The sequence below is a fragment of the Electrona antarctica genome (genome assembly GCF_951216825.1).
Source record: "Electrona antarctica genome assembly, contig: SUPER_24_unloc_2, whole genome shotgun sequence".
In the NCBI taxonomy this organism is placed as follows: domain Eukaryota; kingdom Metazoa; phylum Chordata; class Actinopteri; order Myctophiformes; family Myctophidae; genus Electrona; species Electrona antarctica.
This window is the reverse complement of record NW_027638774.1, coordinates 299,155-315,074: the sequence shown is the minus strand read 5'-3', so window position 1 is coordinate 315,074 and position 15,920 is coordinate 299,155. Positions and strand designations below refer to the sequence as shown.

The 15,920-nt window shown below is 44.8% G+C and overlaps 1 protein-coding gene across 1 annotated transcript in view; it reads right to left on the bottom strand.

Moving 5' to 3' along the window:
• LOC306917722 (GTPase IMAP family member 8-like) overlaps positions 1-15,920 on the bottom strand; it is a gene marked incomplete at both ends in the record, with an annotated part of 31,074 nt that overhangs the window by 8,268 nt on the left and 6,886 nt on the right. Inside the window, 5 exons of the mRNA XM_079530623.1 lie at positions 13,096-13,231; positions 13,469-13,536; positions 15,161-15,236; positions 15,335-15,402; positions 15,791-15,920. The exon at positions 15,791-15,920 is cut by the window's right edge and continues 510 nt beyond it. Of these exons, the coding sequence (XP_079386749.1) occupies positions 13,096-13,231; positions 13,469-13,536; positions 15,161-15,236; positions 15,335-15,402; positions 15,791-15,920 (478 nt within the window). The remainder of the gene's footprint in view (positions 1-13,095; positions 13,232-13,468; positions 13,537-15,160; positions 15,237-15,334; positions 15,403-15,790) is intronic.

Here is a 15,920-nt window from a genome sequence, read left to right as displayed (position 1 = left end):
ACATCTACAGAAGGACAGCAAGCCCCAATCCGGCCATGAGCACCATTTCTGAGGAAGTGAGGAAGGACGCTGTGGTGCTGAGCTCTCTTGGTGATAGTCTCACCGTTCTTCGTGGGCAGATTTCTGAGGCGGAGAAGAGTTTTCGGGAGAATATTGAGGATTCAGCCGCTACTACGTACCTGGCGGAGCGTTTGGCTGGATTGACTGCTCAAGAAAAAGACTTGGTTCGATTGTACAATGACCATTCTGATGCGTTGAAAGAGCTGGAGAGCAAACACTGCCGTGACAGAGCTGCTGGACGCACGGAGAAACGTTTGTTACCGAGTCACGACAGGCAGAGTGGGAGTAAGAGGAAGTACTTCAACAAAAGTGATGAGGATTTTGAACAGGACAGCAGTGATTGTGAGAGCCATTCCGGCACTCGCACACGTTCAAGCCGGAGACGTGTGAAAGACTCCAGGGGGGCCTTGAACGAATGCCCATGCAGATCAAAGAGGCCCACACCTGACATTGATGATAACTGCCCCAGGATGCTCCCGGTGCTGGGGAAGGGCAGACATATGGAATACAAGCCGTGGGCGTCCGTCGACATGACTGACATTGTGCGTCAACTTCCCCTTTTGCGGGATGGTGCGCACCGCTGGATATCGAAGTTTGAGGACCTTTTGACTGGGACAGAGCTAACTGTGGGTGACTTAAAACAACTTCTGGCAAATCTGATTGACATAGACGGCCTAGATGACATTCTTGTCCGTGCGGGACTTCGACTGTACGCAGGCACGACGGCTGGAGACGCAGAGCTTTTCTTGAGTCACAGAGGAGCACTATGGCGTGCGCTGAGAGTCTTGTACCCCACTGTCGTACATCCGGATACGATTACGATATCTCCGCTGGGGGTCTCCGAACCGCCACGTAAATATGTCGCCCGCGTATGCCAGGAATGGATGGATGCCACAGGAAAGGACCCTGAGCGTAATGATTTTGAATGGTCTATGGTCCACTCAAAAATTGAACAAGGTCTTCCTGAGAAGGTCAGGGCCAATCTGCAGACAGAGGTTGGCCTGGTGAGATTGCCCCTCGTACAATATGTGGAACACATTGTGCACTGTGTTGGACTTGCTCGCAAGGAGGCAGATGAGCAGGAACAAAGTCACACAGAAATGGTTCGACTGCTGACCAAGACCCAGTTGGAGGGCGCACAACAGATCATACAAGCGGCTGTCGTGACAGCTGGGGTTGAGCCCGAACAGTTTCATCCACATAATCCCAAGCCGAGTGGATCACGTTATTACACAGGCTGTTATAGGTGTGGCGATGTGACGCACTTGCAGCGTTTTTGCACGGCTGTTTTGCCGAACCGTCCGCTGCCACAACAGTGGGAACCTCCACAACCACTTCTGCCATGGAGAGTACGAGAGACGCAGTGGGAGAGGCCGCAGTGGGAGAACCCGCCACAGCAGAGATGGCAACAATGGGGATGTCAGCCACCTGTGCGACCCTATCAGGGGGCAGTACAGCCACAGACACGTCACAGCCCGGAAAGCTGGAGGATGAGAGGTGTTTGCCATAAATGTGGGATATATGGTCATTTTTCTGGACAATGTGATCAGAAACCACATTGGGAAACTTTGAGGGAAGTCAAGTTGACCGGACCTCATGGATGAGAAGGACAGCTAAAGGAGAAGTGCCATCTTTTGACAGTTGACTTGACACGCCCCTCTCTATTGAAATGTGTGTGTGAAAGGGGACACCGCCTGATTGAGTGCATGAGTGAGTGAGACGAGGGGGGTCCCTCTCCCCTCGCAGTGGAAGAGAGATTACTTCTACTCTGTTCGACTGTGTGAAGTGAGTGAGTTTGAAGGGTTGGAAAATAATACTACTACACTGTGGTAGTATTTTGAATCAACTCTGTGTGAGAGTGTGTGCAGGCATGGAATCTTCTCATTGAAAAAGGCATAGCAATGGTAGACTTGTCTACGGTTGATCTTTTTTATTTTGGTGGTGGATTTATGGCTTGGTACACCTGTCACAGGTGTCAGAAGAAACGTACAGTATGTTTGCCAGGCCATATGAAGCTTGAGTTTGGGGTAGACACCAGCCAGGGGTTTCAATGAGAAGGTCACACAAGCCTGGGAGTGTTTGTGGTGTGAATGAAATCACGAGAATTGATTGAGAATAATGTATGTGTGAGTGAATGAATGATTGAATGTACTTCATACTAGACTTATGTATGAAGCTATGTCCGGTGAAATATTGCTAGTAGGAGCCATTCTAAAAGTGATAGTTAAATGAGTAAATACATACAGAGCTACGTGTGAGGAATTGCAATGACAATTTTAGCATGCTCTGACGGAATGTGCTTTAGGGGAAAGAGGGGGGAGAGAGCTATTTCCTTCTCACCCTAAAATAAATACCTTGTTTAGTTTCAGATAACAGGGAGAGGGCTTTAGGGACCTCCTGTGGACCTCCTGTCCTGTCCTGTCCTGTCTTTACCTCCTACCTCTGTTTGACCCGCTGTGAGCTGTTTATTGGGGGTGCTATTTAGAGAAAAAGATGGGAAGAAAGTCTGCTTTTGGAGTCTGATGTCAACAAGTAGATCGCAATTAAGGACTACATTTGTAAGGGTGTATTATGGTGTGAATTTTAAGTATTGGTTTTAGTCAAAAGTGTCTGTTTGTGTGTAGGGTAATGGAGGCGACGGCTGACAGCCTTACTACATAACGGTGATCACAGGAATTCGCCACCCTGTGTTCTGAGCACAAGACTTGCTGGTAGCATACTGAGGGGGATTTGACCCATATCTCCAGGAGTGGAAGTTTTAACCGGGGGATCTAGACCCACGGTTGAACCTTTCAGGGTTAAAGCAAGCCAGCCCCTCAGCTCAAAACACCTGTCCATCAATACGTTTGGTGACTTGACATCAGTGAATTTAGTTAGTTCAGCGACACTATTTATGACTCATTTAATAGTCTCATTGTAATCTCTCAACACCATGGTTATTTACATTTCTTTTCCATGCCAGAACTAGGGAGATTAGCAAAAGAATGAGATCAAGGCCAGAGAGGTCATCTTAGTGACCAGTAGCTTGTAGTGTCATCAAATATCCTAAGAAATGATTGGGGATATTTGTGAAGAGGCTTCTGTAGAGGGGGCCTGCATTTCTTCCTTTAATAGGTGTAAAGGAGAGGGACATCATGGATCATGGATTCCGTCAACAGTTCTACACCGAAAGGATCACGGAGAGACCACCAGGTCTCCAGGATGTCAACGGTGACATCTGAACAGCACCTACAGGAGGTCATCCCGAGGGCAGAGAGTCCAGGGGGGTGTCTGCGGCAGCTGTGACAACACTACGACGATATTGCGATGGGAGCTCCTGAATCAGCTTCTACCGTCGGAAATCAACAGCAGGTGACTTTCACAGACCTGTGTTCGCTACAGGAGGTGTCGGATTGAACGCTATTCTGCGGCTACGGCCCACGGGCCCACGCCAACTGGTTCTCCACCGTAATGGAGGAGAGGAGCGTGCTCCTTCTGCTCTGGAAAGAGGAAGAGCGTTCCAAGTGGAGGAGAGGTCCAAGGGAGACCGTCCCAAAGTTCATGTTACAATGGAGGAAAGGAGCGTTTCAATGCTTTTGCTGTCATGATTGATATGGCTAAGCAATAAGCTGTACACTAGAGCCTTGTGAATGCTCGAAGGGAGTTCTACTGCTGTCTGCAGTTGAGCTGTAGTTCATTGGTGCTGGAGCATATGGTGACAAAACTGTCTGCTTCGAACCTACAGATCGGAGAGCTGTGCTAGCTCTGAGAATCAAGAAGGATGTTCCAAGCGTTTTTATTCTATAGGCGAAAAAATAATTGTGGGAACCGTTTCCTACTGCGCGTTGAACGTTTGAACAATTTGTGTCATGCTGTTGTGTTCGCGGTTCATCTGAATTGTGATTAATGTTGGAAAATGTTGTTACAATTACAATTTACAATTTAGGCATTTAGCAGACGCTCTTAATCCAGAGCGACTTACATTAAGCAATAACAAAAAGCATGGCATACATCACATGTATAAAAAGTAGTTATCATGAATCATGCGTAAACTAAGAACGTAACAGTGGAGTATCTATGTAAACTATACATACTATACTATATAATATCTTATACATGTGTACTATAAAGTGCTATGACTACATAAAGTGCAATTCTAGAGCTGTCTACATAACAAGCTATAAGTCTGTTTAAAATACTATCTAAGTCTACATAATGTGCTATCTAAGGGGCTAGGCTAGGGCAAGTGCTACGGGCCATGGTGGAGTCTGAAGAGGTGGGTTTTCAGACTACGGCGGAAGATTGGGAGTGAGGCTGCAGTTCTGACTGCAATGGGAAGTGCATTCCATAGTTTTGGAGCCAGAAGGGAGAAGAGTTTGGGACGTGTGGAGCGTTGTCCCGGCGTTTTTAGTGAAGGTACCTCCAGCTTCCCTGCGTTGGCTGATCTGAGTGAGCGGGAGGGTTTGTAGGGTACGATCATACTTGTGAGATATGGGGGGGCCATGCCTTTGGTTGCTTTGAATGCCAGCATCAGAGTTTTGTATTCTGTGCGGGCAGCGACCGGGAGCCAATGGAGCGAGCGGAGAAGGGGGGAGACGTGTGAGAATTTTGGCTGGTTGAAGACCAAGCGTGCTGCGGCATTTTGGATCAGTTGGAGGGGCTTAAGTGCACATGCCGGTAGGCCAGTAAGGAGGGAGTTGCAATAGTCAAGTTTTGACAAGACTGTTGTCTGGATTAGGAGCTGGGCTGACTCCTGGGTGAGGAACGGTCTAATTCGTCGTATGTTGTAGAGTGTAAACCTACAGGATCTAGTGACAGCTGTGATGTGTGTTTTGAACGAGAGCTGACTGTCCAGGACAACACCAAGGTTCCTGGCTGTCGGGACAGACTTTACCAGGGCGTTGTCTACGGAGATAGTTAGCTCCCGCATAGGGCAGGACTTAGCTGGGAAGAACAGAAGCTCAGTCTTGTCAGGGTTCAGCTTGAGGTGGTTGGAAGACATCCACTGTGAGATGTCAGCCAGGCATGCAGTGATGCGCTCTTCTACCTGGGTGGCAGAGGGGGGGAAGGATAGAAACAGTTGTGTGTCATCGGCATAGCAGTGATAGGATATATTGTGAGCAGAGATGATGGTGCCAAGGGATTTAGTGTACAGTGAGAAGAGGAGGGGACCAAGTACAGATCCCTGTGGGACCCCAGTTTGGAGGGTGCGGGGGGGTGATAGCAAACCTTTCCAAGAAACCTGGTAAGTCCGGTCAGAGAGGTAGGAGGAGAACCACTTCAGCGCCGTCCCGCCTATGCCTAGATCAGCTAGGGTGCCTAGGAGCAGCTGGTGGTTCACTGTGTCAAATGCCGCCGATAGGTCTAGGAGAATCAGGACTGCAGAGTGGGAAGCAGCCTGGGCAGCATGTAGTGCTTCTGTGACTGCGAGGAGTGCAGTTTCCGTGGAGTGTGCCTTCTTGAATCCTGACTGGTTGGGATCCAGCAGGTTGTTCTCTGAGAGATGGAGAGAAAGCTGGTTAGAGACAACACGTTCAAGGGTTTTGGAAAGAAAGGAAAGGAGTGATACCGGTCTGTAGTTCTTGACATCTGAGGGGTCAAGAGTTGGTTTTTTGAGGAGTGGTGATACCCTGGCTGACTTGAAGGCAGATGGGACGCAGCCTGAGGTTACTGAGGTGTTGATAATGGAAGTGATGAAGGGGAGCAGGTCAGGTGCGATGGTCTGGAAGATTGGAGACGGGGCGGGGTCGAGAGGACAGGTGGTAGGTCTAGTGGATGTGACTAGTTTCAGGACCTCATCTGGGGATAGAGGAGAGAAGGAGGACATGCATGGTATGTTATGGTTAGCATTGGTTGAGTCGAGTGCTTCTTTATGGGGGAGGGGGGTAAAGGAGCTACTGATATCATCAACCTTCTTTTCGAAGTAGTTGGCAAAGGCCTCCGCGGTGAGGGATGAGGGTTGAGTGGGGGGAGGGGGTTTAAGGAGGGAGGAGAAAGTGGAGAAGAGTTTCCTTGGGTTAGAAGTGCAGGATTGGATTTTGGTGTGGTAGAAGGAGGTTTTAGCGGTGGTTAGTGAGAGGGAGAAGGCAGAGAGGAGTGAGTGAAAGTGGGAGAGATCATCTGGTAGCTTTGTCTTGTGCCACTTCCTTTCAGCTGCCCTGAGAGGTGTTCGTTCAGATCTGAGGGTTTCAGATAACCAGGGGGCCGGTGGGGATGAGCGAGCTGGCCTGGTCGAGAGAGGGCAGTGTTGGTCAAATGCAGATGAGATAGAGGAGAGGAAGGATGTGGTTGCGGGGTCGGGTGAGAGAGAGAGGAAGGACTCTAGGGAGGGTAGAGAGGAGAGAATAGAGGATGAGAGGGAGGAGGGGTTTAGGGACTTGAGATTGCGTCGGGTGGTGACGGTCGGAGGGTGAGTAGGTTTAGGTGGGAGAGTAGAGAGAGAGAGGGAGAAGGTTATGAAGTGGTGGTCAGACCTAATTAAGGGAGTAACAGAGAGTGTGGAGGGGGAGCAGGCTCTGCAGAACACGAGGTCCAAAACATTACCAGCCTTGTGAGTGGGAGGGGAGGGAGAAAGGGAGAGGTCAAACGAGGATAGGAGGGACGTAACGGGAAGATACTTCTCTGCCGTAGGTAGGTTAAAGTCACCCAGTAGAATCAGGGGGGTGCCATCCTCCGGAAACGAGCTGATCAGAGAGTCTAGTTCTTCCAGGAAGTTCCCAAGGGTTCCTGGGGGGCGATAGAGCACAATGAGGGTGAGGGGGACTGGTTGTGATATTGAGATAGCATGAAATTCACATGTGGTGAGAGAAAGGTGAGAGAGATTTAAGACACGGAAATTCCATTTCGGGGACATGAGTATCCCTGTACCACCCCCCCTACCTGTTGAGCGAGGGGTGTGTGTGAATTTGTGTGAAACAGAGAGGGCGGCGGGGGTAGAACTGTTATCAGGGGTAATCCAGGTTTCGGTTAGAGCAAGGAAATGCAGAGACTTGAGGGTGGCGTGGGCTGAGATAAATTCAGGCATTTCCTCTTTGGTAGCTGCGTGGCAGTTCCAAAGGCCTCCCTCCACCACAATGTGGTGACTGGGTGAACGAGCTGGGTATATGAGATTTGAGGGATTTCTGTGGCGGGGGAAGTAGTGTCTAGGGCGACATGAAAAGGGCAGGATAGGGATGGTGGGAAAACACATAGTACACAGATAAATAAAAAAAGAAATAAGCGTAATAATAGTAAAAAATAATAATAATAATAGTAAGAAGAAGAAGAAGAAGAAGATTGATACAAAACCCTGGGAGGCTGCCTCCTTCGTTAGATGGATGTCCGGGTCTTTGGCTTGGGCACCAGGCTAAAGTGGTCGTTGGTTAGCCGGAATGAGCTACGGATCAAGGTTCATTCACGCGCGTACTAGGGCAGTATGTATGGAACAGAAACAAGCTATAACAAAAACACAGAAAGGCAGAGTGGTAAGAAAAGGAGTGAGAATGAGAGAGATAGTTTTTAAGTGGTTAGAATAGAATAAGTGCAAAAAGAACAGAGTGTGTTCCTCTACCTGTGTGTGTGTATGCAGGGATTCAAAGTTTAAACAGCTGTGTAGCTGTTTATCTCCTTGTCTCTGCGACCGTGAGTGAGTGACTGAGTGATTTGAGAGCAGATATATACTGCCTGAGGCCTTTAATTAAAGCCTTGATCTGGCCAGCAGAGGGACTCAAGTAGATCACTCAGTGAGTGGTCTGTTTGATTCTGTCTGATGGCTGATTCAAAATTCAGATCAAAAGGGTCACTCCCACAAGGACTTAAAGTACCCACAGAGTATAGAAAGACAAAAACAGAGAAAATACAAGATGACAGAATATTAGCAGAGAGGGTAAAAAACAATGCAGACAAACAGAAACAAGCTATAACAAAAACACAGAAAGGCAGAGTGGTAAGAAAAGGAGTGAGAATGAGAGAGATAGTTTTTAAGTGGTTAGAATAGAATAAGTGCAAAAAGAACAGAGTGTGTTCCTCTACCTGTGTGTGTGTATGCAGGGATTCAAAGTTTAAACAGCTGTGTAGCTGTTTATCTCCTTGTCTCTGCGACCGTGAGTGAGTGACTGAGTGATTTGAGAGCAGATATATACTGCCTGAGGCCTTTAATTAAAGCCTTGATCTGGCCAGCAGAGGGACTCAAGTAGATCACTCAGTGAGTGGTCTGTTTGATTCTGTCTGATGGCTGATTCAAAATTCAGATCAAAAGGGTCACTCCCACAAGGACTTAAAGTACCCACAGAGTATAGAAAGACAAAAACAGAGAAAATACAAGATGACAGAATATTAGCAGAGAGGGTAAAAAACAATGCAGACAAACAGAAACAAGCTATAACAAAAACACAGAAAGGCAGAGTGGTAAGAAAAGGAGTGAGAATGAGAGAGATAGTTTTTAAGTGGTTAGAATAGAATAAGTGCAAAAAGAACAGAGTGTGTTCCTCTACCTGTGTGTGTGTATGCAGGGATTCAAAGTTTAAACAGCTGTGTAGCTGTTTATCTCCTTGTCTCTGCGACCGTGAGTTCTAATGTTTGTGTTTTGTTGTATTCTGTGCTGGCAGGTCAAAGTAGATATAACAAGGTACTGGAAATAGTACTGTTAAAGGGATGGTCTAACCATTTTGTCATGCTTTGAGTGTTAACTTTTCATTTACAGGTATTTGTATTCAATCAATATAGGAATTTGATTTAGTCTAAATAGGATTTCAGTTAAATAAGGAGTTTAATTTCTGTTTTAAATATGGTTCAGTTTCAGGTCTGTCATACAAGAGATACAACGGAACAAGCCCCATGCTTGTTCGGTTCTAATTTGGTACAATATAGATAGTTTTAAAAAAAAATGCTCCTGTGTCCAGGGGGGTCTATCAGGTTGAAAAGGTTTTGGTTGATTTGTTTAAAAATAATAGTTAGTGGTAATAATATGAGTTCATTTTAGATAACTTCCTTAAGTATCACAGTGAAATCCAATTAAAAGATGAGAATTATATTCTAGTTAGTAATACAAATGTTGTTTAATTGTCAGTTAATATAGGCCTACATTAGGAGTATAATGTTACTATGTTAATAGTCACATATTGTTACAGATTGAAACTCACCATGAGTATTACATGTTAGCTCTTAGTTTGTGTGCAACTTTCCGAATTGGGAGTCAGATGGATGGTTTCTGCAGGACCATTCATCTGTCCATTAATATTCCATGTAAGTTGCTCACTAACTAAGAAGGGGGGAGAAGGGAATATTATATTATTTCTTATTAAGTCGGAGAAGGGAATATTATATTATTTCTTATTAAGTCGATAATGTTGGGGAACAAATTAAAAATAGTATAGTAATTAGCCTAGGAACAGTTCACTTGAATTTATTTTATCTGGGTGTGACAACAAACAGCTTCGGACTGATAGGGTCATTGTCTAACAGATTGATTTTGTTCATTTTGTTTTGAGTTTTGTGTCAACCTGACTGTGTTTTACCTTCTCAGTATCCAGGGGGGAAGAGGGTAATTACCTACGAAGGGAGACCGTTTGGAGAAGTTGAACATTTTGGGATTTTTTGAGAAAAAAGAAAAAAGTGAACATTTTTTTGGAAAAATAATTTTGGTCATTTATAAAATATGAATTATGTCTAGGGGGGTCTGATGTATATTTTGATAGCTTATGCCTCTCAACATATGTCATAATTGTACACATAACACTTTGGCTTATAGGAGGTCACATTGAGTCCCAATGAGCAACAGCTGTGAGCCCATCCTGCCTGGGGACATTTTAAGATAGCAGTTTGTGGACGCAGTGACTTTTACCACCCAAAGAATGTTTGCAACAGAAGGACCCCTGCTGTGGTGACTGATTGCTGACCCCGTGGGTCAACACACACACACACACACACACACACACACACACACACACACACACACACACACACACACACACACACACACACAGGAACAAGGCGACACCCACATGTTAAGAATGTATAAAGACATGCAGGGGATCAGTAGAAGAGAGTGAGTGAGATACAGAGAGAGAGAGACAAGGGGGGACTAGGCATTCTGCCTGGGAAGGCCTCAATACGATGGAACGATGATATCTGTAACCTGTCTGTAACTGATTGCTGACCAATAAATGGAACGAAGGATTATGTGCCTGCTTGGATCTCCATATTCATTTCAAACAGCAACTTAGTAAAATCTCCACAGAACCCTGAAGAAAAGACACATCAGGGTCAAACTCCTTGGGCTAAATTCGGCCATATCCACTTGCCCAAATGTGCCCAAATGTGCTGACCTAATCACATTTGTGATGACGGCTATGGCCGTTTTCAGCCCAATGAGTGTTTTTCGTGCATAGCTAATGCTTAGAATGCATTCAGAATCATGAAAACCCCCTAGTTTGACATGTCACATGCTATAAGCATAATGAACATTTTGCCTTATATTGGTTGTTGATGGTACCCCAACTTTCAGCAGCTGTCAAAAGTTCCCCTAGGGTGGTTGAATATAAAGCAATGTGGGATATGTTAGTAGACACCCTTCCAAACACATTGGTGAAGAAAATTCTTGGTAAGGAATTTATTACCAGATTTTATTAATATCCCCATACTAAATAACGTTATAATAATGTTCTAGACCACCTATAGACCCGACTTCACCAACAGAGACCCGGGTGACACCTAAACAACAAGTTTGGACAGCCCCACGAATTAGTGTTACGGAAAATAGCAAGTGTCTTGGAGGCAGCCAACATCTGTCGAGGCGATGGGGTGGCCTTTGAGAAGTTTGCGCTTCAAGTACAGTCGCTGGTAGGCTAACAACCCTAGGCCCAGAGGGAGACACAGCACTTAGATGCGGCTCACAAGTTGCACGACTCCTCAACAAGCTGCCACCAGAGATAAGAGTTGAATTCCGCCGCACAATGCTCTGCGGCCCAGGAGCAACCAACACCCTGTTGGAGTTCTCGGAGTGGTTGAAGCACGAGTCCTAGCCATATAGCCTGTGCAAAGGCAAACACCTTGAAGTCCTGCTTGAGGTGAACAGTGAGCGAAAGACTCTGCCTCAACGGAAAACCTGAAGATCTGCCTTCAGAACTATCAGGCAGGATGTGCAGACACTGAAGGCATCAGTGTCGTTCTCTGTGTCCCCAGCATGTCAACCAAAGCAATGTTACCAAATCAAAGGAGCCTTCACCTCAAGTCACCTGGGGCTGGGTGAGCAATCGTATCCTGTATCTAGCCTCACAACTAAATACAGACACTTGGCCAGACTGCCGCTACAACGGTTTGAAAGGGTCAAACCCCTCATCCTGATTGGGGAAGACCACCCCACCTAATCACACCAACCGAACAATTGAGGTTGGGGCCTCCAGGTGGGCCAGCAGCCATCTGCACAAGACTGGGCTGGACCCTGCAGGAAAGCAATCACCAGCCAAGACAATGTAAGAGCCCCAGAACACAGAGCTCATGAGGACGGAGAAACACTGGCAGGAGGCCACCAAGATACAACGCCCAAGAGAACCAGAGTGTGCCACCGCTCGCAGTAAGGAGATCAACTGCTGCAGCAACGATGTCATGAAAGGCAAGTCTCTACCAAAAAACCCCTGAACCTAATCGGGGTGTCAAGAGACCAAAGTTTCTCCCCCACAGTTCCCTGCAGTGGCCAGTGAAGTCAAACTGTGCGTCTGTGCCTGAAAGGGACAAGTCAAAGTCCATAAAGCCCACCTACTGTAATGTCCTGTCAGTAGCAACTCAACCTGCACCTGAAATAAGCCCTGACCCCTCCCAGAGAAAGTTCATCCTTGAAAATGTAATGATTAGTCGCCAGATCCAAGATCCTTGGTGGTCTAAAACTTGAATTATTGGTAAAATAACAGCAGGTTGGTGGCCATTTTGAAAAACAATGGCTGGCATGGTCACAGGACCAATCTAAATAGTACCACTGTATTCCTCATCTTTTAAAATGTATGATTAGTCACCAGAATCAAGATCCTAGGTGGTGTAGAACTTGAGTTATTGTAAAATAACATCAGGTGGCGGCCATTTTGGAAGATGGCTGCCATGGTCACCACGAGACAAATCTGTGATGGCCCTATAGCCAAAAATGTTCCTTAAGGCATGCTCTAACTGTCTGCCAAATTAGAATACTTCCCATTATTCAAAAACTATCATTTTATTGTTTTGGGAACACTTTTGTCAACTCCGTCAGATACATGTCAACTCCGTCAGACACAAAACCTGATGGAGTTGACGTCTGACGGAGTTGACAAAATGGCATTTGTTTTCATCTTAACCCTCTGTAGTACAATTTATCCATTTAGTTTTTCTTCAGTTGTTAGCTAAACCTAACCCTAAACTAAAATACTAAACATTATTTTGGAATTCTTAACAAAGATCATAATAATGTCCTGACGGAGTTGACATGTAAAAGCTGTGACCACATTGATATCAACATTGTTTGTTTAAAATATCAAACAATTGAATGCTTGTCAGACCAGGTGCTCCACTGTTGCAACAAATATAAACAGGACTTGGAAAAGGAGTCTTCAGGCTAAATCTGTCGACAATATTTTCTGATTAATTTAAGACTTTCAAAAAACCTAATGGAGTTGACGGAGACGTGGGACACACATTTGATATGAGATATTTAATTTAAAATATAAATTAAAATTAACTGTGTATATTGTTTGCTATGTTGTTGACAATCTACTTTCATTTAGTATGTATATTTATGTGATTGTGACAGTATTACACAATTTTTTGGCAGTTTGAAATTGTGACAACTTGCTGGGGACAGGCTAAATACAGGCCTTTTTGGGTACAGTGCCTGCTTTTAACTAATTTAGATGGCATATGAAAAAATATATAATGAAATTAATGGCATAATAATACACAACTGTATTACATTTAACTTTGCAAGTGCTTTTATTTTTATGAATTAATTTATTTTAACATAAATAAGGCTCTTATGTGTGGGACATGTTTTTTCCACTTTTGTCCCTCATCTCAAGAATGAGTGACACATAGGAGGACAACAGTAAGACTCACTACTTGGTTCTTGTGGCTCCGTCATCACAAACGTCAACATCGTCTCGATCAGCTCCTCCTCTCTCTTCTTCCATTCTTCTGCTGTTAGAGTTTTAACTCCTGTCAGTCTCTCAAACAGAGTCTTCGGTCGTGTCTCCTTGTCACAATATCAACAGGAAAGAGAGGGAACATTGTAATTAGTGAAAAAGCGCAAATATCATCCCGATATATCAGATAGATGGTATATCAATCATCAGCACTTGAATCTGATTTATCTTCCTATATAAAAACAATGGAAAATATTTGTAAATTTGTAACCAAAGCTCTTAGTTATCAACAAAGTGTTATGCTATGTTGATTAATTGAATACATAGACCACAATGGAAACACTTACATAAGTCTCTGCCTGGCTTGAAACGACACTCATGGTGTCAAATCCTGAAGAGCGAGTTCCTCCACTCACTGGAACACAAGACAACAGACAGCAACACATTTACACTGACAATATAAACACACTCACTGGAACACAAGACAACAGACAGCAACACATTTACACTGACAATATAAACACACTCACTGGAACACAAGACAACAGACAGCAACACATTTACACTGACAATATAAACAAACTCACTGGAACACAAGACAACAGACAGCAACACATTTACACTGACAATATAAACACACTCACTGGAACACAAGACAACAGACGGGAACACATTTACACTGACAATATAAACACACTCACTGGAACACAAGACAACAGACAGCAACACATTTATACTGACAATATAAACACACTCACTGGAACACAAGACAACAGACAGCAACCAATTTACACTGACAATATAAACACACTCACTGGAACACAAGACAACAGACAGCAACACATTTACACTGACAATATAAACACACTCACTGGAACACAAGACAACAGACAGCAACACATTTACACTGACAATATAAACACACCTGCTGGAACACAAGACAACAGACAGCAACACATTTACACTGACAATATAAACACACTCATTGGAACACAAGACAACAGACAGCAACACATTTACAATGACAACATGAACCATGATGTCATTTTGACCGGGACCTCAACTTCCACGCAAAAGTTCACTACAACAGTTCAGTAATTTTATACACATGAACACACATACATATATATATATATATTCACTTAGTAAGAGACCACACCTTCGCTCAAGATTAACAGTTTATTGAAACAGAATGAGATGAATGCGGAGTGGAGTGAGGAACCCAAGGTAGGGCGAGACTCAGGGTGGGGGCGTAGTCTCTGGAGCTGACGGTCATCTTTGCTCTGCTCGGAATGAGAGGTTGGTCGTCTCTGCTCCGTCACTGCCCCCCCTGGATTCCTAGAGAATCGAGGCGGAAGGAGGAGGTTGGGGTGGAGGAGGATGGTGATTTTGAAGAATAGTGAAAATAGCCGATCTACAAGTGCAGTACTCACAACCCATGTTTGGTCTGTCGTGGAGCAGAACAAACAACTTGGTTGAGAGACCGCAGGTGTATTTATACTGTGGTGATTGCACTGGGGATTGGCCGGGTGATAATGAAAGGCAGGTGAGTTTGATGAGGAGGGAGGAGTTGTTGATAATGAGGGAGGAGTGGTTGATAAGGAGGGAGGAGTTGTTGATAATGAAGGAGCAGTGGTTAAGGTCAAGCGGAAGGAGGTCTCTTCTCCCGAAACTGCGTTGTATAAATACAACTTCCTAATTATTATAATATAGTATGCACACGCACACACACACACACACACGCACGCACACACACACGCACACGCGATTACAAAATCATCGCTGTCGGGCAGAAGCCCTATCTCCATATTTAAGCTGTTTGTGCTTTTCCTAAATGAATGCTCTAAGTATAGTCTGGCTGCGTGTTTTATAACTATTGAACCAATAAAAAGTATTAACAACAGCTGTGACTAAATAATTACTACCCATTGAAACATAGCCTCTATTTATTTCCTGAAAAGTAACATTATTGGACATACAGTACAGGTTTCCATCTGACAGTGATGACATCATGATGTAAACAGGATATTGATACTCACTGCTTGGAGGAAAGCGATCCATGCTGCTCCTCCTGACAGCTGGCAGGGTTGATTCTTCTAGCCCCGTCACCACAGACTGGAAATACAATAAAGTAAAGATAAATAACTTAAATGTTTGATTAATGTCAGACTAATGTTTCATCTATATGAAACATCTTCCTCTCTCACACTTACATCAGCATCAGTGAGGGTTGGAGCTCCACTGGCGGTGTCATATCCTGAAGAGCGAGTTCCTCCACTCACTGGAACACAAGACAACAGACAGCAACACATTTACACTGACAATATAAACACACTCACTGGAACACAAGACAACAGACAGCAACACATTTACACTGACAATATAAACACACTCACTGGAACACAAGACAACAGACAGCAACACACTTACACTGACAATATAAACACACTCACTGGAACACAAGACAACAGACAGCAACACATTTACACTGACAAGAAATTAAAAACACAACTGGATGTGAAAACCCTACATGACACTGTTCCTCTTGACCTATTACACCCAAAAGGTCATCACACACGCGTGCACGTGCGTGCGTGCACACACACGCGCATGCAAGCACACACGCAGGAACAATGCCAATATGCTGCAGACAGGATATTGATACTCACTACTCGGAGGAAGTGGCTCCATGCTTCTCCTGACAGCTGGCAGGGTTGGTTCTTCTGGCTCCGTCGTCACAGACCTGCTCATCCTCTCTATCATCTCCTGCTCTCTCTTCTTCCATTGTTCTTCTGTTCT